The sequence below is a fragment of the Nuphar pumila genome, chromosome 14, assembly GCF_984573655.1.
Source record: "Nuphar pumila chromosome 14, dmNupPumi1.hap1.1, whole genome shotgun sequence".
NCBI lineage: Eukaryota > Viridiplantae > Streptophyta > Magnoliopsida > Nymphaeales > Nymphaeaceae > Nuphar > Nuphar pumila.
Genome location: NC_143262.1, coordinates 84,231,460 through 84,259,276, shown reverse-complemented (window position 1 = coordinate 84,259,276; position 27,817 = coordinate 84,231,460). Strand labels below are relative to the sequence as shown.

Genomic DNA, 27,817 nt, shown 5'->3' with positions numbered 1-27,817 from the left:
GTTTGTTTAATGTGAGGAAAGGAATCCCATTTGCATGAAAATCCAATTTTTTTGTTTGGTTGCTTGACATGAGATTCATTTTCTCATGCCTCAGCAGGGAAGCTGTGGACCTCGCTGCCTCGGCAAGCTCCACCTGCCTCAACCCAAGTGGAGGGGATGCATCTCACTGGGGGGTTCCAACCGATGGGCTCCTCCTTGCTTGGGTTCACCTGAAAACTCAGGCAAGATAAAGGGTACCAGGCATGACCCCACAGAGAGGGATGGAGCTCGCTGGTGGTTCCAGCCTGCGAAATCCTTCTCGCTTGGGTCCACCCGAAAACCCAGAGGGATGCCCCTGCAAGCCTCCACAGAGAGGGGTGAAGCTCACCAGTGGTTCCAGCCAGCGAGCTCCTTCTCGCTTGGGTCCACCCGAAAACCCAGAGGGATGCCCCAACATGCCTCCACAAAGAGGGATGGAGCTCACGGACAGTCCCATCCATCTATGTTGGCGAGCTTCTTTTTATCGGGGTTCACCCAAAAGCCAGGAGAGGGAGTGGTGGAGATCGCCAGTGATGATTCTGACAAGCTCTTCAACCCTGTTTTTCAGAGCAGCTCCAACATCAAAAAAGAAAAAAATCTACTGGCAACCACTCGACTGCCGATGTGCGAGCTCCACCATTTCCCAGTGGCGGTTTGCTGTTGGTTCAAACATGGGGGCCATCGTCCTTTGTCTTGAGCAGAGGAAGGGGGTGAGAAGATAGACGTTGGGCCTTTGAGAGCCCCAACGTTCATCTTTGAAAAGATGGCTGGTGAGATTCAAAATCACATGCCAGGCCGTGAGATTCCAATTCTCACGGGCTGGTGAGAAACCAAATCATTTCTCACAACCCAAAAGCAATGTTGTTTGGTTGCCGTGAAAAACCAAATCAAATGAGATTGAACTGTGATTTGCATGAGAATCCTAATCTCATGAGGCTCAACCAAACATTCCCCTAGTCTCCTGAGCTCTCTCAATCCAGACAACAATCTTTTTCTTTTGGGAGAACGCATATTAAAATGTGAATAATATTCCAAGGTCAGAGCATAGGATGAAGATATTTTTTTAATTCCCTGAAAACTATTCATTGATTGAAATTACTGAACTCACCTATTCATTTACTAGCATATGCATTACTGAACTGACCTATTCATTCACTGAAAAGTGGTATGAACCAAACCAATCATGCATGAATTCACATTCTAACACTTGCATATGCATAATGTTTAATCACCAAGAATGGAACAATGCGTCCGATGAATATACATTTGGGAAAAAAATAAAATAGCATCATATTCAATGCTTGCAGTGGCCTTTGCCTCTTCCAAATAGAAGAAATTGGCATGACAAGAGGACCACCTCTTACAATGTCACAAAACTTTCAAAGGCAAAGTTTTAGTACATGATGCTATAGTTCACCCTCAACATATATGATAAAGATATCATAATTATTTTAACAAAATTGAAGCTTAAACAGCCACCTCTGCAACTTGATGTTAACCATTGAAACTGAACTGTGATGTTCTAGACTAATCCAACAGTTCTAGTGCCAAGACTGTGATGTTCTAGACTAATCCAACAGTTTATGCACAGGGAGAACAAGATATTAACCATTGAAACTGAACTTGCCTGGTTCAGGGTAGTTAAGCTCTAACTGCTCTTTCTTTTCAATTTGGAAGCCTCTAATCCTTATTTCCTCAGCAAGAGAAGTGTCCTTGTAACCGACAGGCTTAATCTCCCAACCTTCATTCTTCTCATGCCCACTTAATTTCACCTGGATAATTAACTCAGTATTAGTTTGTTTTATGTCAATAAAATGTTCAACCTCATGCATCATAAAAGCTTAAAAGAATCCGTTACAAAAAAAGGTGCCAAATGGACAACAAAAGGGGGAAAGATCTTAATTTATGTGTGAAAAATGCAAGGTCATGTTTCTCAAAAAAAAAAAACATGCAGAATCCAATATGTTTCATAGATTTCAGAGTTTGCATATTTTTCAGTGTTTGTGTCTATCAGCTTTTGATTCTTGCACGAGTTTTGCTTCTAGAACAAATGATTCACATGCTCTGGTTGGTTTGCAAAAGGATATGTTTGCTTGCAAACCATGAGAATTAAAAATAACTTGCTACAGTATGCAATCGTTTGAGGAAATTCATGTCATATCAAGGTACCTCTGCATCTTCAAATGAACTGACAACAAGTGTCCCATCCAAGGAAAGATTCTGGATAAAAATGTTGGGGCCCTTCAAGACAAGGGTAGACCTTTGGGAGATGCTGCAGCTACCAACTTTTTTCTTGACATCTGCAAATGTTAATGCCCATTTAGGTTTCCATGCAACTCGAGGCCAGACTTCTACCTCCTGCCCATTGTAAACTTCAAGCTTGTGGTCGGCTACATGGGCACCTGCCTGGTATCCAAACATAAAGGGCATGTTATACACAAAATATCTTTGGAACTTCAACTCGAGGCACCATTTTCTATAGAAAGCATGTTGTTGAATATTCAAATGAACAGGATAGAGAAAAGAACATTCAGAAAATCATTCAAATTAAAATGTCCCCAAGCTATGTCACATGGGTGCGGGTGCGGGTGCAAGGGTGTGGCACTTTCAAAAAACTTGGTTGCGGGTTGTGGCAAAAAAAATTATATATATAATTTGTGTAGGGGAGGGGTCGAGCCCCCTCCCTGTTGGCAGAGAAGGGGCCGAGCCCCTCCCTGTTGGCAGAGAAGGGGCCGAGCCCCTCCCTGTGCTCCTTGTGTGTAGGGGAGGGGCCGAGCCCCCTCCCTGCACTCTCTGTTGGTAGGGGAGGGGCTGAGTCCCCTCTCTGCGCCCTCTTTGTGCAGAGGAGGAGTCGAAGAGGAGAGCAGAGGGAGTCGGAGAGGAGAGGAGGAGAGCAGAGGGAGTTAGAAAGGAGAGAGCATACCTGAGGAGGAGAGCATAGGCAGAGCGGTCGACGACAACGGCGGGGTCCGACGGAAGCTTCAGGAGGAGAGGAAGGGAGGATTAGGGCAAAAAAAATTGCCCTAATCCTCCCTCAACAGCAAAATTTATCGGGCGTAAAAAAAAAATCTAAAAATTAGACACAAATGACCTTGGGTGCGTTGACCGCATGTGCACCTGCATTGCGTTGCATCAACGCGGGTGCGGCACCCGGTTTGCCGAGTCCCTGTGACATAGTTCCCAAGGGTATAAAGTAACATACCACAACCATCACACATTTTTTTCCTCACAAAAAGGAAAATTGTCAACCAAAACCACAAATTATTCTTTCCTATGTATCCATATAATCAAAGAGAGTAGCACTGATGCATTACACTAATTCCTAAAAGCAACATGTATAACCATATAGAGTTTGATGAACACTAAGGAACCCTTGTTCATAATAATCTTGAATATGCAATTCCCTTTTTTGTTCTTTGTAAAATGAAATTATGAAAGCAATCTTGTTTAACTGCATGAGTCCATTCCTATTCAAGCCAACAACCAACTTGTGTGTTCCACCACACTTTTCTTGATAGATGGGTGAGGCTATAACAAATGGACATGGAAAAATACATGATTAGGTAACAGGTATATGAAAATATTACAAAGTGTAGGGCATAGGAAGTACAAGGTATCAGCCATATGGCTCAAACCACTATAAAGGATATCGAAAATATATGGCATAATAAATCCTCGCGTTTGTGTATACCCACAGCCAGTTAATATTGAAACAAAGTTATCTTGTTCACAATACTTGTTGATTGAGCCTCTTATGTTAATTAATTGCTTATATCTTGTGTTAATTAATTGTTTATCTTATGTTAGTTAACTGCTTATTTATTTGCATAATCAATTGCTCGTGCTAAAGATTGCTTATTGTTTGCATAATTAATTTCTTATGTTAGATAGCTTATTACTTGCGTAATCAACTGCTCATGCTAGTTATAGCTTATTAAAATTGCTTATCATGTTAGAATAGCATGTATTGCTTAATTGTATTTTATATTGTCTTACTTATGTACCTACCAATTTTTTGTGAAACAAACTCATTTTATGGGCATAGGTGAAGATTAGATTTACCAGACGACTGATGACGCAATGCGAGATGGCTCGAGATCTTACTCTTTCTGCTTGCAGTTTGCGTCTTGGTTACCTGTTTTGGTTTTGGGTTTTTGTCAAAGGGAAAACCTCAAAGATTATCTTTAATACATATAATTCATTAATTATCTTTCTAAATTGCTTTTGCTGATGATGATGGTTTTCGCGCTAACGCTCCCAAAATTGTCAACTTGACTTTTTATTTAAAAAAAATATATTGTTTCAGCTGATTCTTTAAAATAAAAACTCTGGAAAATGAAAGGTTTTCTAGTATTTTCAAAGGCCTACATGTTTGAAATTTTGGAGAGCATTACAGTGGCACTATTGATTTCTTTACTATATAAGACATTGTCCAAGAATAGTGTTGCAGTAATATACAAGCAAAATAATAAACTACATAATGCACCGCTCATAAATAGCAGCTAATATATCAAAAGACATCAAGAAAATACAAATATCCAACAGAATTGACACAGGCACGTTCTAATAGAGTCAACATGTGATGTACGTGCATGTGACATAGGCCATGGTACTGTAAAGTTCACACCATATTTATGTGATGTAACTTAAAAAAGGCTACAGAAGTTTTGGTATAATTATTTATAAGCTAAAAGGAAAGCACCTCCAGTGGAGAACCATAAGCGTAAATTCCTTCTCCCTCAAAGGACTTCTTCAACTTAGAAGAAAGAGCAGCTTATATAACACTGAGGCATTCTCTTTATCTAGAGCATCTATACAGTTTGTAGTTTGTAGTTTGTAACTTTGTATCCGGATCTAATTCAATTAGTAATTAAAAATGTAATAGATTTTTGTCTTTGTTTTCCTGTCTCTATATACGCTGCAACAATTTGTACTAAACATAACTGCGTTTTTCTGTCAGTGTCATCCAACACTAAGAGTAAATAAGTGGAAAATTCTGTCTAGCCTTTTACTTTACAGAAGTAACATTAGTATCCCAAAACTTGAAGTTCCACAAGCACATCAACTCAGAACATAAAGTTAATCAAGTATTTTCACTAAAAAGAAACCAACAATAGGCAGTAAGATTTAGGAAGGATTACTTTGGATTCACAAACTCCAAAATGGCACCTTTAGTTTTGCTGAGTTCATCAATATATAGACCAACTTCAAGTATCAACTGCACCAAAAAAACATGTCATAAGTTACATTTGTTTCTAAATAAATCCCGTATTTACTGGACGTATATCATATATACATATATCATCTTATATTAGTGGATACACATTTTTTCGTCAAGGATATTTTGCTCAGTTTTAGTCTATATGTGATATAGCATCTTTTACGTATCTACTTATCTATGTATCCATCTGCATCCATGTGCGTCTACACAATTTAAACATCAAAAAGATCCTGGTTTAACCATAAAGGGTTATTATTATTGTGTGCCAACCTTTAAATGCAGGCATAGAATGCTCCCACATGCTAAAAGATTGCTAGATGATGAACAATTTTTAGTAAAAAAGAAAAGCAACAAGAAATGGATCATCGAGATTATTACCTGATTTATATTTTTCCAGGGAAAGGAGAATAACCAGTTTCATCATTCACATCTCCATCAGGATGTCCAGTAGCACGAATCAAGGGGTCAAGTTGATTATACTCCACATACATTGATTACCATTGTTCTACCTGACACCAAAATTTATCAAGTTCAATAACTAGTAGTAAGCATGTATCTCGTGCACAACACCCTAGAAGGCTATATGCTTCAAAGTTGAATGCTTAGGTGTACACTGGTCAGATCTAATGTTTAAACTTTAAAGCCATTAATAAGAAACAACAAACATGAACAAAGAAAAACCATTATTAACAAATCTTACAGTCGATCCACTATGTCACAAATATTTGTAGACATGAGGATACATGACATGGGTTTGACTCATAAGTTAAAAAAAAAAAACAGAAAATAGGACACAAGGATACGGAATTTTATATTTTCTAATTAATAAAAATATATTTCTGATATTTAAATAATGAGAAGTACATTTTTATAAAAAACATTTAAAAATATAAATTATTATTAATAAATATTAAAATAATAGCCATACGAGTCGTGCCCATGTGAGTGTGTCCGGCGTCCGCTTGTGTCACCAGGGACACGCACCAAAAACTAGTGAAACTGTAGAGAGAAAATCTAATAATGGACAGCTTCCTAATGCATGCCTTTCGAAAAGCATCTCATATGTTAGTTATAGTTAAATGATGCATAGCCAATAGTTTTATTCTCAATCACATATGATATTCCATCAAGGTAAGTTGCATAAGGATATCATGGTCATTTGAGCATTTTAACATGAGCGTGAATTGGACATGGGCATGTCCATTTGATAACAACTTTAAGTTAACATAAATATGTATAAAGAATTATTAAGTTATTTAAAAAAAGACTTGTTAGCCAACCACTTTATGGGACCTGCAGAGTGCAAATTTGCAAGATACTCCGTGGGACCTAAAGAGTTCATTATTCTAGAACCCTTTTAATGATGCTGTATGGGATTTACAGCAGATTTGAAAGCTTCTCATGTCAATTTGAACTTATGGAGGTTAAGATTTCTGTCACTGTAGAGAAATTAAAGCTTATAAGTTTCAATGAAAAACAACTGAATAGTAAAATCAATAGTGGCTGCATTTGTTTGGTGGTGCCTTGCACTACACGAAATCTGTGGATTAGCGAAGACCTCAATCCGTCGCCAATCTATCGCTTTAGAGTTGAGCGACAGATTAGTGACGGCTAACTTTCATCGCAAAATTCTAGTCGCTAATTAGCGGCGAAAATTATCTGTCGCTAGTTTCGTCGTTAATTTGCGACGAATTAGTGAATGACATGATTCGTCGCAAGGTCAGCGTTAATCTGCGGAGATTTGGTTTGGTGACGGATTAAAATCCGTCGCTAATTCCATCGCTACAATAGCGACGAAAGTAGCAACAAATTAAAATTCATCGCAAATTATTGGCGATTCACTTTTGCGATGGATAAATATTTGTCTCTAATCCGTCACGAAATTAGACATTGATACTAAATAGCGACGGATAATATCCGTCGCAAATAATAAAAAAATAAAAAAAAATATTTAAAATATAAATATCGAGAAAAAATTCTCATGATACAATTTATATTTCCTGTACAATTTATATTTTTTGTGTATAAAAATAAAGTACACATAAAATATATATAAAAAAAGCAACTAAAACAATTTATCGATCCACTATAATGTTCACCAAGTTCTAATTATTTACAAGTGAACATTTATAAAGATTTTCTTTTGAAACAACAAGAAGGTACAATAAATTCAACACATGAATCTAATCATCGCCAAGATTTTGTGCGTCATCTTCTTCATTGTCTCGATCTGTCTCTTCAGCTCCTCTACGCTGATTATCTTCAGCATCCTACAAGAGAAAATAAAGGTTAGTATTGATAAACAAAATATAATGAAATAAATTATATGCAATGCACCTAAAGTTAAGGCAATCGAAGTAACATGAGTGAATTATACATAATCTAGCTAGCATAAAGTGAAGGATATTAATAAAATTCAGATGTGTTTTAAGGCTGACATAAAAAATTCATAATGATTCAATCATGCAAATATGTGTTCTAATCATGCATATACTAGCTTGAAATCTAACGACATGAAACAAATCACATGAAACTTTCATACCTGTCAGGCACCTGCAGACGAAGTTCCTTTATCCCAAAAAAAGTTGCACAACTCATTACGGACAACGTTGAAAATTGCTTCATGTAAATAGTCACGCATTGTGTCCTTAACAAGCTGGCGAACACCATCCCAAGAATTAGGCGGGTCAGTCGGATGCTTGGAACTAATGTTGGTGGGAGAACTCTGTGAGTCGTTACTAGAGGAGGCAACGATTGGTAAGATGTTCATATTACTCTCAAACCTGAACACACGACCCTTTTTGGGTTCACCTGTTGTAGTCACCCATGCTGCAGGATCAAAAGATGGATGCTGAGTGGAGTTATCGTCATATCTCTCTACCATCTGTTGCTCATATAACTTCTATAAAGTAATGATTACAATGTGGATTAATAATTAAGAATTACAATATTTATGATAACTTGTATATTACAATATTTATTAATACAATAAATACATATTGTTGTCGTTCTCACCTTCTCTGATATGAACTTTCTCGTGGTCTTATGTTTATGTGTTTCAACAAACATATCATTGTATGGCACAATGCCTCTTTTTTCTGCTTCCTGCGAAGTTAAAGAATAAAAAAATTATTTAACAGATATGCAACAATGCTTATAAAATTGACAATACATATTGATGAGTTATCATTTTCTTCAGGTGGCTCCTAAAAATCTTGGATCTACCTGTGTGTAGATGAGCATCGGGCATTTTCGCTCAGTTTTGTGCAGCCTTCGCTAAGCGGTTTCGAAATTCATGGTCTGCCCACTTGTCACATATTGCATCCCAAACATCTGACCTGATAGTAGGAGGGTCATGGCCCTTCCACTGCAGTGGATCATCTATCTCGCCAAATGTTCTTCTTGCTGCAGTCTCCATATTATGCAGCATGTCTGCAAATCGATTGGCAGCCACCTTCTGTCAAATGTTTCTCATGTCTTGCTCCTCCATCGTAGTCGCAAAGCAATTCGAAGCCTATAAATAATTTCAGAAAGTTAGTAAACATGACTATAATAAAAAATTAAATATGAAACACATTAACTATGAGAAACAATTGTATACCATGAATAAGGACCACAATTGGTTCAACACCTCCTTCGGATACTCTTTCCATTGAGCGATCAGTCATGGTAGATGTTGAACTAGTGAATGCCTAATCTCTCGTATTATTTCTTATGACTTGAACCTCACGTTGCACATGAATCGGTACACATTAACTATCAATATACAATATTTATAAGATAAGTATAGGATAAGTAAAAATGAAATACTTGTGGTCGATTATCGATATACACTATTTGAATGAGTCATCGTGTGTCAGACTCAGAAGACCCTGCATCCAGTGTTGTCTCGTGACTTGTATGAACAGCTGGTGTAGGTAGGTCATGTGCAAGCGAAACATCATCTATAGAAAAATGAGTTAAAAATTCACATAATGTGTATTTAAACTAATCAAGTATATAATTAGTTAAATGATATACCTATCGAAGTAGCCCGTGAAGATGAAGGCTGAGATTGGCTACCACTAGGTGCTCGGCCACTGTAACCTCCACGAACCATATTCTAACAAATAAAAAATGTCATGCAATATATTCAAACATTGCAATACCTTCAAGTCATTCAAATCATTGTAATACATTTCAATACATCCAAATCATTCACATCAAATATTGCGATACATTAAAATATAAGATATGACATCACTTACTAATCATGGATAACTTATCCTTAACTTGCAATACAATTGGATCAGTGACACAACTCTATATCTTCATGGATATATAATCAAATCAAAAATAACTTTATGCAAGACATTCAAATATTGCAATATATTCAAATCATTGCAATACATTCAAATCATAACTCTATACCTATCGAAGATACATAATCAAATCGAAAATAACTTTATGGAATACATTCAAACATTGTAATACATTCAAAACATTTAAATCATTGCAATACATTTCAATACATTCAAATCATAACGCTATACCTAACAAAGATACATAATTAAATCGAAAATAAATCCATGCAATACATTCAAATTATTCAAGTCATTGCAATACATTTCAATATATTCAAATCATAACTCTATACATATCGAAGATACATAATCAAATCAAAAATAACTTCATGCAATACATTCAAACATTGCAATACATTCAAATCATTCAAGTCATTGCAATACATTTCAATACATTCAAATTATAACTCTATATCTATCGAAGATACATAATCAAATAAAAAATAACTTCATGCAATGCATTCAAACATTGCAATACATTCAAGTCATTGCAATATATTTCAATATATTCAAATCATAACTTTATACCTATCGAAGATACATAATCAAATCAAAAATAACTTCATGCAATACATTCAAACATTGCAATATATTCAAGTCATTGCAATACATTTTAATACATTCAAATCATTATGTATTACAAGATATATTTCACTAGCTCGAGAATTCTTCCTCATCACTTGTTTGACTTTCATATTCTTCTTCTTCCTCCTCCTTATCTTTGTCATCTTCTTCTTCTTCATTGGGTGCCCATCCACTTGGTGTATCATTTGGATCATATTCTTCTATGCATATGCCATCGACCAATGGAGATATGACATACATACCATGCGTGACATCGTGACCATAAGAGAAGTCATACATATCATTTGATTGATAGTAATCACTCTCTTCAGTTAACTTGTCTTCCTATAACTGATCATACTCGTATAGTTTAGACTTCACCTTGCAAACTACACACTATTCATTTCTATCTGACTTTCTTGTACTCGGATATGAAGTATAGTAAACTTGTTGAGCTTGCGAGGCTAATATGAATGGTTCATATGTTCCAAACCTTAATTTATGATTCACCTCCATAATGCTTGAGACTTTGTCGACTTCTGTTGTTGTAGGATCAAACCAATAACACTTAATAAAGTTACCCTATTATTTATGCCTAAGTAAGTCAACTCCATTATTTCTTCTATAACATTTTAGTAGTCATGTTCATTTTCACCGTAGTTGCTACCCTTGACACACACGACACTATTCATCATTGACTTGTTTACACCGTAGTTTTTTGTATGGAATCGATAACCATTTACAATGTACCCGTTGTAATATTGCACAACTTTGGTCGGACCATTTTGTAAATCACATATTTCTTGATCTTTAACATCACCATGGCGGACCTACAAGCATAAACAACGACTGTGATCATGACCAATTAAGTAACTTATTGTTGTTTACATGGAAAGAATGTATGTCATCGTCCTTACCAACTCTTTCAACCATGCCACAAACTTATTTTCATATTCTTTTTGTACCTCTGCATCAGTGAGATGTGGAAGTTCTCTTCGCAACTCCAGATCAAATCGTCGCACTTAACAAATACTTATATTACTGAACCATGTATGCACGTATAGAACTTAGTGTTACAAATTAAGTATACTTACTTGATGTATGGGTCGATCACTGAGCAATTAAAAAGGATATAGATTTGTGTTGTGTCTTACTCTCGATCTTCCAAGAGTCTTGATCGGCAACTGCCAAAGGTATGCCCAAGTGGTTGAAATATCAATAGTTTGTCAGCTACAGTAAATTGTTCTTCATCATCATTACGAGGTGGGCATGTGTAACATGTTGGAATATGAAGTTCAAAGTACATAGATGAGAAATTTGAAATATCTTCTAAAGTGTACGCCTCACAAATAGAGTCCTCTACTCTTGCTTTATTTTGAACCTTTTTTTGAGGTCAAACATGCATCTGTCAACAATATACATCTCGAATTACAATAAATTTTTCAACAACATTGAAGAGAAAAATAAAAATATATATATACCTTTCAAATGGGTACATCCACCGATATTGCACAGGACCACCAACCCTTAGTTCATATGGCAAATGTATGATCAAATGTTTCATAACATCAAAAAATGCTGGCAGAAATATCTTCTCTAGCTGACAAATAGTAGTGACGACAGATTCCTCGAAATTCTTTACCTCAGATACTACGACTTCCGATGTGCACAATGTTCTAAAAAATCTACTCAACTCGGATAATACCCCCATATAAGTTTGTCTAACATATCATGAAATGCTAGGGGTATCAACCATTGCATAATGACATGACAATCATGGCTCTTTAACTCATATAATTGTCCTTCGTCTATCTTCACAGCTCGAGTAATGTTAGAGATGTATCCATCTGGAAATCTCAACTGTCTCAACCATTGACATACCTGCTTTATTTGATCTGGTTCAAGCACATACCTTGCCTTTAGTTTCAGTACTTTGCCATTGTACTCTTTGAGTTTCAATTCTGGTCTTTTAAATATTACTTTTAAATTCATACTGGCCGTCCGATTATCTTTCATTTTTCCTTTCACATTCATTTCTGTATTGAATATATTATCAAACACATTTTTCTCCATATACATCACATCCAAATTATATCATATCAATAAGGTTGGCCAATATGGTAGTTCCTAAAATATAGATTTCTTTATCCAATTATGATTCTTCCCAAATCCAAGGGCATCGGGCTACGGACATCTGTCATAGTCTATATGGAAAGTATCATAATCTTCTTAAAATCTCTATGTCATACAACCTTGTAGGTGGACCTTCCATTTTAGTTGCGCCTGTTTGAAACACATTCATTTGTCATCGGAACGGATGGTCGTTGGGTAAAAATCGACGATGACAATCAAACCAATACAGCTTCCTTCCATGCTTTAATCTAAAAGATTTTGTATCATCCATGCAGTACGGACATGCCAACCTCCCATGTGTGCTCCAACCAGATAACATATCATATGTAGGGAAGTCATTGATTGTCCATAGAACAACAACCTTCATATTGAAGTTTTATTTTTAGTGGGCATCGTACGTGAGAACACTGTCATCCCACAGTATTTTCAGTTCATCAATCAATTATCTTAAATATACATGAAGATTTTGGCCCGGAGAGGTCGGACCAGGGATCAATAGAAACAAGAAAAGATTTTGACGCTTCATACACAAGTTTAGAGAAAGGTTGTATGAGGTGACAAATATTGGCCAAAACGAGTATGGAGTTGATCTACCCCCAAATAAATTAAATTCATGTGTACATAAACTGAGCCTGACATTTCTCACTTCCATTGCAAAGGTCTGATGAATATGATCAAAGTGCTTTCAAGCTTCCGCGTCAACAGGATGCGTGATCTTGTCTTCATCATGTCAAACTTTATTTGCATGTCATCTCATGTCTTTAGTTGTCCTCGAATACATATACAATCGTTGCAATCTAGGGGTGAGAGGGAAGTAGCGAAGCAACTTGTATGACACTTTTTTTTACCACGTGCTACCATTGCCTCTTGTCTTTGGCTTAAAACGGGGATGCCTACATTACGGACATGATCTGCTATTTTCTTGATCTTTGAAATACAACATGCAGTGATTTGGACAAGCATCTATCTTTTGATACCCCATACCTAGAGCGTTGACCATTACCTTCGCACGATAGAAATTTTATGGTAATTTCTCATCGGTGAGCAACATACTCTTCACAATAGAGCACAGACGGTCAAAACATGATTGACTCAAATTATACTCGGACTTCAAATTCAGTAATTGAAGAACTGCAGACAAGATAGTGTGACTCTTACAACCATTCCAAAGTGGCTCATCAGCATTTCTAAGTAAATCATAAAATCTATTGGTTGCATTGTTTGGTGTTTCTTCCTCTACCCCAGTTGATACGTCACTAAGACCCATATCAGAACCCAGTTCTAGTTTTGCGGCATCAAATATCAAATCCATATATGGATTATCGTGCACCACATCTACCTGTGCGTCAAAATTGTTCTTAAATTTTTCACCATGAAATGTTCAATTCTGATAATCACTCACAAAATCCTTCTTGTATAGGTGATGTCTAACACCATGAGGTTCTATAAATCGATTGTTCTTACACATCGTGCAGGGGCACCTAATCTAACCTGTGTGATCCACTATACTGATACTTGCCATTGCAAATTCAATAAAACTGTCAACACCATCCATACATTTAAGCGATACCTCATTGTCAACTATCCTACGATACATCAATTCATGGTTTGTAGTCATTTTGTCGTATGATGTTATGGATATTATCCTAACCAGTTAAAAGATAATCATCAGAATGCTATGATGAAGAAAATATCAAATTTATCATGCATTCATGATAGATGTAATGATTTGATATATCACACACACACACACACACACACACACATATATATATATATATATATATATATATATATATATATATATATATATATATATATATATATATATATATAATGTAATTCAATCACAAAAACAATGATGCATGCATTGATAACTTAATATTTTCATATGCAAAACCATTCATTTGAAGCATGTTTGAAGCATTGATAACTTATCATTCATTTTCATGTGCAAAATCATTCATAACACGATACATTCATTTAAAGCATGTTTTCATGATACAATTTCACATGAAAGTCATAATCAGATTGAAAGTAACTTCATGCAAGCATGGATACAATCACATCAAACATTGCAATACATTCAAATCATTCATATCAAAATAATGTCAAACATGTACCTAGAGCAAACACACTCCAATATCTTGCTAACTAATACCACGACTAGCATGAAATTCGAACTCCAAAAATAAGAACACTTATATTTTCATACATTAAAATCATGATCAGCATGATCTCCGAACTCCATCAAAGCAGTCCTAGATATCCACAACTAAGTGAGTATGTGAACTCAAAAGTGTTGCATCCAAGAAATTAAATAATCTGTGATGCATATGCATCACTTACTCACCACGGGTATTTACCCGATTTGCATTGTTTTTGTCACTTACTTACCACGGGTCGTGGGGCACAAGCGAGATCCATTGCGGAATCTGCAGGAGACACTGTGTTAAAATGATTATTATTTACCGGATGACAAGGAGGGTGATACCCCCTGAAAACGAGCCCAGACAGGGAGACACAGTCCTCTACTGAAAGTGAGACAAACAGGGGCGTTGGCCCTCTGCCGAGGCAAAATTTATCGGTAGAAGGATTCGTCCCCTGCCGGGAAAACAGCTAAGGGGATTTGGCGCTTCGCCTCCTGCCAAAATTATCGAGGACAGGGGGCGAAGCCACCCTCTGCCAAGGAAAACAAAAGGGCAGAGGGTTTCTCCCACTGTCGATCATTCTTCGACAGCGGTGCGGAGCCCCACTGTCGATCATTCTTTGGCAGCGGGGCGGAGCCCCACTGTAGGAGAAGTCAAGAGGACAGGGGGGCCTTGTTGGCATTTGAAAGGATAGGGGCGAAGCCCCCTGTCCTGTCGGAAATCGGGGCAAGGGAAGGGCTTGGCAGAGGCGATCGGGGCCTCTGCCATCCCCCGTCGACTACAAACGGATGGGGAGGGCCCGGCAGAGGCTGTCGGGCCTCTGCTGGCCCTCTGGCAACCATAGGGAGAAGGGGGGCTCCAGCATAGGGGAAAGGGGGAGGGTTATCTACCGGTGGGCTGGGGTTGTCGACCCTCCGGCAATGGGAGAGGGAACGCGAGGTCGTCGATAGAGGAGGTCGTTGGTCGGCAGGCAAGCGATGGGAGGTCGACAGGCGACAGGAGGTAGACGGGTAGCAGGCGGTCGACGGGCAATGGGAGGTTGACGAGCGACGAGAGGTAGCAACAACTCAATTTCCACACATAAACAAAATGACAACGCCCATGAAACAAAGCTCATAACAGGTAGCAACAACTGAACCTGGAAATACTGGAAGGATACATGGAAGCCTTTGTTGATGGTTAAAATAAAACCATTGTGAATAGTGAATCCAAGCACAAGGGTTAACCTCACATTTATGCATACTTAAATGAGAAACTTATGCATTTTTAGGCCTTGGAGATTAAGATAGCCAATCATATCAACATAGGTCAAGGTTGCCAGGAAAAGGAGGTAAAATCAAGAAGTGATGAAGTTGAACTGCAAAACAAGGATTTTTGAAGTCCACATGAAGCAAGAAGCAGAAAACAAATCATTAGGTGTTTGGGAGATGTGTTTCCTTAACAAGGGAAATGTATAAGAAAAGCGAGAAGCTCTAAAATGAGAATGGGAAGTATGTGAGAAGCATGTTAAAAGTGGCCTAGAACACATGCTTCACGTAGCACTTTTAAAGCAAACATGAGGGTGCCCTTCCGGGTAGACCTGCCAAAAACAGTTTGCCCAAAGACCAGTCATTCTAAGATAAAGTCACCAACATTTCTCATGTGAAAAATTTGCTTTTGTTTAGAGTCGACCATGTATTATGCAGTTGATATTTCAAACAAGGACCTAGCATCCTTCCTTCCACAACAAGCAAGTGCATTTGCATTATCTTCCCTGCAACTTTGGGACAATGATGTGAATTTCTTTTTGGTTTTCCTAACAGCTTTTCACTTTCGCGTATGGTAAAGGAAATTCAATGTAACTAAACTAATGAACAGTTCTATTACATTTTTGGTATATAATAGATAATAAATTATTATATAAATATTAAAGTGCATCTATTAATGCACCATTAACCTGTGCACCATTTATCTCTCCTGCATGACAGACATGGCTGGAAGGCAGTCTCTTTGCCATTATTGTGCCATCTCTTAGTCAACTGATGGTACCTTCAAGAACTAAAAACAAAAAATAGACAAGTCTATATGAATTAAATGACTTACCATCAGAATGAGTAAGTCTTGTGATTCCACCAATAGCTTTTGTGGCTTTACATGGGACATCAAGAGAATTCACATGATAAGATTTTGTGGCACTTACACCAAGTGCAGCTGGAATTGCCTGAAGATTCCAATAAACAAAGGATATAAAAGAATATCATCCCCATTTTCTACAAATTCATTGAATGGAAGTAGTAGTGATACGAAACCTTGAAGAGCAACCCATTTGTATCTTGAAAAAATAAAACCCACTTTAAGCCTGATTTATACCTGAAACACAGAGAGCCATTATAGTCGATAATGATCAACTTTTGTAATCAAAAGTTTGTCTATTTCATGCATTTTCCAAATTTATAAAAGAAATTCAACTGCCTTTAACTTTGTTTACATACAAATAGCATGAAACAAGATCCACAAGAGTAACCAAACTAATACTTCCAATATTTTGAAGCAAAGAGATGATATAACTGTACCACACATTCAGGAGACCACTAGAATATAGCAGGGCATGCACATCTCCATGGCCATGTGGTTTTGTCTACCAGCCAACATTAAAGAATGGAGAACATATTTAGCTTTAGTTGCAACCTTTACATGAAAAATAGAGAACATTCAAATGCATATGTAAGCCTATAACAAATAAAGTACATTAGTTTTTCACCTTTGCCCCCAGAAGCTTGATGTATATGACTAGCTGAATTGTTTGGGTCTAGCTACTGCAAGGCTAGCATCATTATCAGCCAAACATGCAACCTTTTCCTATACAAGGAAGCACAAAATGCAAATGAGCTTGCTGGACATCAAAAATTTTCAACATGATACACTAAAGTCAGCAAGCTAATACCTGCTTGAGGAGTATAACTTGAGAAGAATTCATCCAAAAATAAGCATTTGATTCTAAAAGCTTTAGTGTACGAGCATGTTGTTAAAATATATGTATCAATACATATATATATGCGTGTGTGTGTATTTCTTCAAATACACCATAATACCTGATAGGGGTATTATGGTCATTTCACACAATACCCGATAGGGGTACTTATTTTTCTTCTTTTTTTGTATTTATTTTATTTTTATTTTTTATTTTTTTATTTCTTTAAGCCACTTAAGGGGCCCCACCATAGAGCCGTTGGGGACTCCCAACGACTCCATGGGAGCCCCCTTTTTGGCTCTCCTTTTGAGACCATGTGGCCTCACTTCCTCTCATTTCTTTTGTATAAATAGGGGTGAACCCCTTTGTATTTTCTTCATGCTAGAGAGCTCTCTCTTTTTCAATAAAAAGGCCTTTATATTTTTATCTATCATAAGGCTTGTGTATGTGTTGTCCTTTACCGGACTTGCTATTGTCTCTTTTGTTTGTTCATTGTAAGACATTGCAAGTGCTTATAGCACCATTTATATTTTCGCATATCTCATTACATGGTATCAGAGTCACTCGGTTTTTAGAAGAAAAAAGTGTGGTACGTATATTTCTCATCTATTGTCTCACGTTTTTCACTTCTTGGTGGCATTATGAAAGCAAAAATTGACCTATCCTTCAAACTCAATAGAAAGAACTACATGATGTGGGCATCAGCTATGGAGAACAACCTCAAAGGTAAGAAACTTTGGGGGTATGTTATGGGTTCCATTCCGGAACCTAGATTGGAGCTCACAAAGATCGAATGTGGCCAAGAAAAGGCTTTTAAAGGAAATACTCCCCTCAAAGCCATTGAAAATCATCAAAAAAAAGTTGAAGAATGGGAAAACAATCACGCAAAAATCCTTGCTTGGTTCATGAATAATGTTGAACTCAAGGTATGTGCTAATATAACTAAATTTCATAGGGCCAACGAGGCTTGATTTTTTATGAAGGGTATGTATACCCAAAAGGATCTTACAAGAGCATATTTTTTGCAATAAAAAATTAGAACCACCAAAAAAGGTGATTCAAGTATTCAAGATTACTATAGTGTTTTAAATCCACTATGGGATGAGTTGGCTCTTTTAAAGCCAAAATGGGTTATGGAAAAAGATGTTGAATTAAGACAAAAGCAAATTGAACAAGATCGATTGTTCCAATTCTTATTTGAGTTACGTCCCAAATTTGAGCAAGTAAGGTCATTACTTCTCCATAGATCTATCTTTCCTCTAATAGAGGTTATCATTGCTGAAATCACTCAAAAGGAAACAAGACTTGCTATGAGTAAGAATGTTGATGAAGTGCTTGTCGTATCTAAACCCAACAATAATGTAAAAATCTATAAACCCCCTCACTTCGGTAAACAAGAAAACTACAATGGAGGAAGAAAAATGATTATTTGTCATCATTGCTATGAGTCGGGTCACATTAAATCCGCTTGCCCAAAGCTCAATGAAACTTTCAAACCCAAGGTAGTCTCTCTTGAAGAATCTACTACCAAAGAAGATGAAGGCAAGAATGGTGATTTCAAAGAGATCCTTGGTCAAATATTCATGGCTCTCCAACAAATCCTTAAAGCTACTTTCTCTACATCGGGAGCGATCATTGCGTCTACGTCATCAAAAACGAAAACAAAGTGCAAAAAAAAAACAAGCGACACAATATTTACAAAATCTCTCGATATTTTTGCGTTATACTGTCGCAAACGATAACACCGTGAGATGTTGTAAATATCGCGAGAACATGACATTTTTTTACTTTTCAAATATATATTTATGAAAAAATGCTATATTTTCATAAATCTCGCGATATTTTTAACACTTTGTTTTACAAAATATCGGTAGATTTTGTAAATATTGCGTCGCCTGTTTTTTTTAACACTTTGTTTTACTTTTTTTAACAAGTGCTCCCTCTCAGCCGAGCCCTGACCCGTTTCTCTCTGACTCTCACAGGCACAGCATCGTCGTGCCTGAAGGATTTCTGGCGCGAAAGATTCCGGCCAATCCATCGGTGAGTCTCTCTCTCTCTCTCTTTCCTGATGCACCTCTGCTTCGGCTGATATGATTCACTATTGCAAATTTCTTAGAAACGATTTATTGTAACTTGGGGAGTTCTTTGAGAGACCACCAAGCACCTGGTTCGCTTTTCTCCTCCTCCTCGATCTCAACAGTCCCTCTGAAACCCCAATTCTTCGGTTTGTTTTCTTTTGGATATGTTTATTTCCTGATTTTCACATTCATGGCATCTTTATCGTCGTATTGATTTCGTCCCGTATTTAATCTAGGGTTTCCTTCTTCACGATTTTGTGCCGTGTTCCGTTTTTCTTGTGCTAAATTTCATTGGTGTTATAATTTCTGTTTTGTTCCGACATTTTTATCATATGCTAAGCGTATGCCTGCCCACCTTAATTTTACCGATCGCTCATTCAATTACAGCGACAGAAAAGGAAAATGTGTTTATTTGACCCTTGAGCTCGAAGTCGTATGTTTTTTTTCCTTTTTGGTTGGGTTTTAGTGGGATTTAATTGAATCGGAAATTGTTATCGTCTGTTCGAGGTGTTGCAGTTTTACCTAATTTCGAGGTGTTATCGTCTCGACTTCCCTTGCTCAATTCTTGAAATTCTCCTAGAAATCGTGTTTTGGGGTTTCTTTCAGAATTGACTCTCTCTCTCTCTCTCTCTCTCTCTCTCTGCAGGAATGGCAATGATGTCCTTCTTCTCAAGAAGCATGCTGCTCACCCACGTCCATCCACAGGTCTCTCTCTCTCTCTCTCTCTCTCTCTCTGCCTTTGTATGGATTTTACTCAAATGGGGTGTCTCTTTTCATGGTGGATCAGGGGAATACGGGGAGCCCATCACCATCTCTCCAATCGCGTGGCCTTCACATCGAGCCCGGCGCTCGAGAGAAAGCCGTAAGTCACATCCCCAACAAACCCCTCTCTCTCTTTCGTTGCATCGTTATTTGATTTATCATCCTCTATAATTCCTTGCCAAATTGATGTTCTTGAGACTACCCATTTTCTGTTTACTTCGATTTTTATTCTCGTTGGTTATCCCAGGTGACGACATATTTTCTTTCATTGACTATTAGAGGTTTATCTATTACATATGATTTTTGTTTTTTAAGTTGGTGTTATTTGATGATCTGATATCGGCTTCTTCTTTGCTTTTTAGTATGGAAAGTATCTTGTGATATGTGGTTTATTAAGAAAGAAATTGCTGGAGGGGCAGGGAATAGTTATCTAGCTAATCTGTTGGCCGAGGATGAATGTGTGCTTGTTTATTTTATAAATTGACTGGTTATTCAAAATGGGCGGTGGTTAGTTTCTTCGATCTGTGGTTCAGGATCATTACAATTTGTGATGGAAAGCGACTATGTTTGTATCAGGAGAATCTTTGAATTTCTGGAATTTTGTTTGGAGGGCTCTTTGCACTCTATTTGGATGGATTTGAGATACTTAGGGCATTAGATAGTGTTCTCACAGTGGGTTATGAGCCACCACTTGTCTGAGTTGTCATTTGGAGGGATCATTATCTTGCTGTTATTAGCTTATTAATCAATTTTTTGGTCAGGAATGGGGGCAAACTTGTGTATCAGTGCATACGGAACTAACCAACAAGGAGCATTAAAAGAATAATTTCTTGCTTTTTTAAACTTTGTCTATTCTCCTTTTCCTTAATCTTTGTTTTTGGTTGGGTGGGGTCGGGAGTGAGTGGAGTCAGGCGGGGAACAGTTGGGCATCAGGTTGGTTTAATGTAACAACTCCTTGTAGTGGGGTTTCCTTAAAAAGGAAAAATATGATGATACATTAACGGATTTGTGTTTCTTTGGGTAAAAGTCTCAGAAGTGTTGGCATGTATAAGATTAACAAAGAAAATTATATAAAAGACATACAGAAAACCTTTTATAAACATAAAAGATTAAGAAAACGTTGTTATTATTGTGACAAAATCGTGATATTTTGAAAATGTCATGAATTTATGACTTTATGACTTCATCTCGATAAAACTGTGTGATTTTCAAAATGTCACTGATACTTGTGACTATGGGTTGTGCAAAGAAATATGGGAATTCTTGAAGGAAAATATTTCCTTATTAACCTTCATCGAGTGCACTTGTGAAGTATTGGAGGCTGGGTTGCAAACTTTGTTAATTATTTGAAAGGAATTCTTGTGTGAGGTGTTTGCATTCAGGTTATTCTTGCTAGGTTGGCATGCTAGAGTGACCATAGTCATGAGGTTGTGTTTTACGTGTTGCAAGTCAACAGCTACCTAGATATTGCAGAACATTGGTCTGTTTGAGTTATACACCCCTTATGCTGTGGTATGTTGATTCATTGGTTGCAGCAGGTGGCATCACAAAATAGAGAAATTTTTGGTAGCTATGGGAGTGGCTGGCTTAATAGAAAAGAGTCAGAAGTTTTCTTCTTGAAACAAGTGAGGCTTGAAGCATGGGCAGTTTATCTATTGCCTTCTTTCAGGAACTCTGAGACGCACTATAAGATCTAGTGGGAGTGTTTCGTGTGTGCTATCCTACTAAAATATCTAGTGTGATCCCCAATAAATCAGCAAATAAAGCACCACAATTAGGAGATGCTATGTTTGATAATTTTAGACAATCAATGACTGGTCAGTAGGTTGTACTTGGTCCTTGTTTGAAGGAGAAAGGTGTTTCAGATGTTTTTAGATTCCGATCGATCTATTTAAGGTCCTATACTGAATTCATCAGCTTAATTAAAAGCTATGCCACATAGGTACGGGTGCAAAAGGTGTGACATGGCAATTTCTCCCCAACGTGAAACAAACACCCTCAGGGTGGGGCCCATGGTCAATGAGAAGCGAGTTTCCCATTGACAGTGACCTTGATGGCCTTCTTGGCTGCACATTGAAAGCACTCATACATGAGGATGGGGTGGACGCCCTTGTCAATGAGGGAGCGCATACGTTACGAGGAGCCAATGAGGACGATGTTGCTGGTGGTGGTGTCTCCGGCAGCAGAGTTTTCCAAACAGTAGGGATCAATGAGCATCTTTGTTGATGCCGGCTGAAGCACTTCCGATTGCGGATACTTCCCATGTGAAACAAACACATCCATGACTTTCTAGAAATGTTCTTTCATGTGAAAAATATTTCATAGAACTTGACTTTTGTATTAGAAGTTAGTTTCACATGAAATAGTTTTCTCTTTCTCATACGTGAAACAAATGCCCCCTAAGTTTTTCTTAAGCTTGGATAATTTTGGACCTATGTCACATAGATGTGGGTGCGCTTTGGGGGTGCAAAAGCACCCACATTGCATATATTTAAAGCAATTTTGTTAAGTGGTCAGGTAAAAGTAATTATGAAGAGGGTTTTGTGGTGTGTATACATCAAAGGATTTCACTGATTTTCTCCAAAGTAATGGAATAAAGCGTAGAGTGTCTTGTCCACATACGCCACAACAAAATGGGATTGCTGAGAGAAAGCATTGGCATATTGTTGAAACGGCCATGAGCATGAATGACATTTGACAAATTGAGAGATGATCTTGACAAAGGAATGATTGCATTACCAATGTGAGAAATATGATGGTGAGATCCATCTCCAGTAACAATACTATTTTTGCCAAAGTAAGGAACCGAGTTCGAGAGCTTACCAACAGGTTTTGTGTTTGCTAAATAAGATTCCTAATGTCGTCCATCAAGAGAAGGGGATTCTGGTTTTAAGTGGTATTAGATCTTTATGTTGCATTTGCATGATTTGATACTCAGTTCTAGTTAGTTGCAGTTTCATAACTCTATGAGGCTTACCTGGTTCTGAGATAGGTCATCGGACATTTTCCTTAATCCCCAATTTCTTATCCTTTTGAGACAGAAGTCTAGAGCTTTTGCCTTCTTGCATTTGATGCACATGGTGGACCAAAGACAGCATTTTTCTGATTGAATTTATGGATAACTCTTTCTAGTGGAGTAGGGGTTGGGGTTGTGATTCTAGAAGCAAGCCATGTGAAATTGTGGATATTTGAAATTTTATTCTTAAATACTTGAAAAGATCTTATGATGAACTTGGTGTATATCAGGCTTTATTGTGTTTCAAGGGGATCCCAATCTGCAAAAGTGCTGGGGGATATTATATTGGCAATATTTAATATATTGATTTTTCCATGTAGTTGTGGTTTTCTTGAATCATTTAATAGGAATCTTTTCTGTGGTTTCATTAAAAGGTTGATATTGGTAAAAGTAGTGTTAAGTGATTACACATCTATTATCACCTGTACACTGGATTTTTGAAGTGCTGGAATGGAATCATGAAAGGAACATAAAGAAATGTTGTGGCACGGACTGGATAGTTATCATGCAGTTTGTATATATTGCTTGCTAAATTGCTGCACATGCCATTGGAAAGGGAATATTTGGTTTCATCTAAGAATCCTTATATTTTCATGTGACTATATACATTGTTTTCCCATCTGTTTTTTCAAAAATAAAATCTTTTAACTTGATATGTGAAAGATAGACAATAAATATTTAAATCATAAGCATCTCTGCCAGTCAGTTTTGCAGGTCTAGTCATTAGCTGTTCGTCAGATCTTAGTACCTGCACAGGAGTGAACCTTCAATTATTTGGTCCAAACAGGATGGAACTGTTTCCTGATTTAGTCTTCACCTGTTCTTTCAAATTATGTTAATGTTTTTTCATTGTCGGAGGATTTGATTCCAACTTGCTTCTCAATTTATGTGATTTTTTATTTATTTTATGTTTAAAAAGGGGGAAAACTTTTTTATATTTATAGTGTTGTCAGTTTAGTCAATTGCTCATTATTTGGTTGCCTATAGCAGCATCTTGTTTTTGGTGTTTTTTTGTTTGCTTGCACTATTTTTTTTCTAATGTTCATGAAGTAATCAAAGTTTTTATACTTCTGATTGACAGAACTGGATAACTTTTTTCTGTAAGCATGTGAGTGTATGTATTTGCATATATAGCTTCCATAATAACTCTGATATGCAGATTAGTCATATATTCTTTTGTGAGCTGCATTCTGGTAGCTTCCTTAGTTCAGGTAATGGTTTTCTTTTTATATATATCATACTGTATTTCTGTGTTTACTTGTGGTAGGATAATGTCAAAGCGATCTGATTTCACAAAATCATTCTTTCTCTCATTTCACTTCTTATAAATATTGTGTGCAAACATTACAATTTGGACTTTGATATTTTGTATAGTATCTATTATACCTACTCTCGGAAAAGGAACAAAGATGTGTTAACCATTACGACCCTTTGTAATGTTTGCTTGTTCATAGCTCTTGGAAGAAGATCCTGCATTGAAAAGGTTCAAGTCACATAAGAGAAGTGTGTGGCGATTGAAAAGGCTTGGAGATGCACTCACAATTGTCGTTGTTGCAGGTAAGCTTTCCTATATTGGTTGTTTACTGAAGGCTTGAGAAACTATTAATCACAATGAATTTAATCTTATGTGTATTGGGAAATGCTAACTTATTATGCTGCCATTCTAATGTTTGCAATTCTAGAACTGGGTAAATACTACAGAAAAAGAACGTTTTGGTTGTAGGGCTGGATGAGATCTTTGAGAAATTACTGGTTTTATGTTATTGCCTTTGGAAGTTGGTCTTAATGCTGGACCCGAAACAGCAACTCAGGGTCATTAAATCCATTTGGTGAAGACTTTGTCCTTGACAATGTATTTTCTGGTGGCTCTTTATGTGCATATCTTCCAGTTAATAATGAGTAGTTGAGGCTGCACATTTTGGTTTGTACTGCCCTAGATATATGACTTGTTGATCTTGGCTGACTTTGCAGCTTCCATTAGTCTGTTCTGAGTCTGACATGCATGAGTCACAGCAACACAAATACATCAAACAGAGCAATCCATCCTAGATGGCTACTCTTATGCAAAACACACGCCCAATTACTGAAATATCCAACTAATTAACTTGAGGGATCTTCAATGTGCAAGAATATTGACCTTTTTTCCGGAATGCATGGAATGATCTTTTACATGATTTTGTTGATAAGTTTCTCCCTTTCTCTCTTATATTTTATTCTTTTTCATGTTTTGTATGATTATGGATCAAAATGTGGGGAAAGAAATCTTGTATGGGATGGTTCTGTGAATCTATAGATCTAGAGTCAGCAGCCATCGGTTACCATTTCACTTGTCATTTGTGCTGGTTTTCTCAGCTTTTTTTTTTCGTTCGTTCTCTCTATATGAGTTTCTCAGGTGAAAATGACCTCACTTTAAGGATGAATTGAGAAATTAAGGTTATATATAATAATAGCTTTACATTACCTCTAGAACTCCATTTCTTTATTGCTTATTGGATGTGGGTGTGGTCCCCAACTTCCCATTTATAGGATCCTCGGAAACCTTTTTCATTTGAAATTGTAAAATATCTAGCCCATGTGTTTATAAGGCTTTGTTAAACTGGTCAGCAAGAGGATCACTGTTGAACTTGGTTATCAGACACTGAACAATTTTTAGAAGGAAAATTTTGTTGCAATGTTTTTGTCATTTTGTGACAAATTGTGGCTACATTTTTCTCAACTCGGTAATAATTTTTTGATAACCACCTTAAGATTTTCTGAACTTTATAATGAAGAGAAAAAATGGTAAATCCTTTGACAAAATGGATCCGGGCTTGAGGTAAAAAAATTATTTTCCTTGTCTTGGCATGCTGTGTTTTGAAACAGAAGATTCTTATAGGACTGCTTCTGCAGAGGAAGTTCATGGCCTTTTTCACATGCATCACTATTTTGAAATCAATTTGATATTAAACTCTGTAGAGTGTTGAATAATTGGCGCTCGCACGGTACTGCTTGACGTCCATATGGGTGGATGTTATATGCTAGAAGTTTCTTCCTAGTTTTTGCATTGTAACCTTCTGTCTTTTGAGTGTTGTGTTGCACGATAATGGTAAAATGTTTGGAATTTCTATTGCAAGGATAGAATAATTGTACTTGTTAGAGCTTATATTGTCATTTTTTTCACAAGTCTACACCACATAAGCAGGCTGAGGTTGGAATTAGAATAAAGCAATGGTAGTGCTGCTGTTTTTGAAGCTTTTTTTATGTAATTTATGTATCTCAGGTTGTTGCTGGGAGATATATTCCAGGGCAGAGATGAAGAAGGCAGCTCGTGAGCAAGAGCAGACTCATAGTGGTTGATCATGCTGTTCCTGTCAAGCTTCTCAACTTGATTTGCTGTTGGTGTCTGCCTGTCTGCTGCTAATAAAAGTGATATACTGTTTAGAATAGATTTTAATGGTTCATATAGGCAGACAAGACTTATTTGTATCAGATAAGTTTGAGAGGAGCTTGAATGAACGGTAGTTTCTCTTTACTGCTGCCTTCTCTCTTTGCTGCTTCAATAAAGTCTGAAACTGAGAAGTCCCTTCCAGGATCATTATTGTAGCACAGTCATCAAACTCAAAGGCTTGCTTTATTTTTCTTCATTTACTTATGAGCAATCGAACATATGATGCAGTTCCTCACAAGGCTTGGTGGGTTGGCTTAAGGTTTTCAAGTTGAAGTCTAGAGGTCGGCCCTCGGGCTGTGTCTTTTGCTGCAAGGCCATGCCAAATGTGATACCGTCCCCGCTGGTCGGGGAGACTGCGGACACCTACTCGGCTCCAAGGTCAACGTGGCACCTCTTGACTGTAACAGGATGTCCAAACCATAGTGGTGGTTTCTCTACGTTAAATAAAAAATCAAACACGCAGCAGGTGTAATATCATTGTATTGGGGAAGAAGGTGAAATTTCTGGTGCAGAAGCATGAGCTTGGAATAACCAAGTATACATGATCGTGAATCTCGCACGCTTGGTGATCTTTTGTTTATGTTATCTTGCGTGCATGCCCCTGTACTGGTTAAATACCCTGTCACAAGGGCACTCCATTTTGGCTGTGTCCCTGGTGACACGAACAGACTTGGACACCGACGTATACAACATTATTTTAATATTTTTAATAATATTTTATTGATTTATTTTTAATTTAATAAAAGTATGTTTAATGTTAAAATTTTCAAAAATAATTTTTTATTAATTGAAAAAAAATCGATCTTTCAAGTTGAATATGAATCCGACGTCTTGGAGTCTGCGAATCATTGTGACATAGGTTGAATAAAAATAAGAGAAAATACATATAGCCAGCTAAGGGATTGCGATTTTACATTTAAGTGCCAGTACTATCAAAAAATGCGAATGAATGCCTAATTTATCTAGAAATTGCTCGTATAGGTACTTCATATTATATTGATTTCATTATTTTACCAAACAAACAAAGGACGTTGCAAGTTCAAATCCCAATGGTATAGTTCTATAACTGGTGGGGGTCTGCCTAACCCCAGCTTGCCTATCTAAAAATATATAACTTTTATGCTTTACGTTTTTGTATATTTTCTTAAATATTAA

General features: G+C 37.0%; 1 protein-coding gene and 1 pseudogene across 3 annotated transcripts; one reads left to right on the top strand and one right to left on the bottom strand.

Annotated features, from left to right (window-relative positions):
- Positions 1-459: 459 nt before the first annotated feature.
- LOC149817180 (UDP-sugar pyrophosphorylase 1-like) lies at positions 460-17,430 on the bottom strand (annotated as a pseudogene).
- A 1,888-nt stretch (positions 17,431-19,318) lies between these two features.
- Positions 19,319-27,397, top strand: LOC149817179 (succinate dehydrogenase subunit 7B, mitochondrial-like). Of its 3 annotated transcripts, XM_089987755.1 has the most exons (6): positions 19,322-19,419; positions 19,496-19,603; positions 20,104-20,162; positions 20,245-20,319; positions 24,690-24,792; positions 26,495-27,397. In XM_089987755.1, the coding sequence occupies exons 3-6, from the start codon at positions 20,106-20,108 to the stop codon at positions 26,569-26,571; spliced, it is 312 nt and encodes a 103-aa protein (XP_089843881.1). In that variant the 5' UTR covers positions 19,322-19,419; positions 19,496-19,603; positions 20,104-20,105; the 3' UTR covers positions 26,572-27,397. The 3 variants fall into 3 exon arrangements, with proteins under 3 accessions (XP_089843880.1, XP_089843881.1, XP_089843882.1); XM_089987754.1 differs by lacking the exon at positions 19,496-19,603 and having other exon boundaries at positions 19,319-19,419; XM_089987756.1 differs by lacking the exon at positions 19,322-19,419 and having other exon boundaries at positions 19,502-19,546.
- Positions 27,398-27,817: the final 420 nt, after the last annotated feature.

Excerpts from the sequence above, each read along its gene's own strand:
- LOC149817179 (XM_089987754.1), top strand. The coding sequence starts at position 20,106 with ATGGCAATGATGTCCTTCTTCTCAAGAAGCATGCTGCTCACCCACGTC. Across the intron at positions 20,163-20,244 it reads TCACCCACGTCCATCCACAG|GGGAATACGGGGAGCCCATC; the intron begins GTCTCTCTCTCT and ends ATGGTGGATCAG. Across the intron at positions 20,320-24,689 it reads CCGGCGCTCGAGAGAAAGCC|CTCTTGGAAGAAGATCCTGC; the intron begins GTAAGTCACATC and ends GCTTGTTCATAG.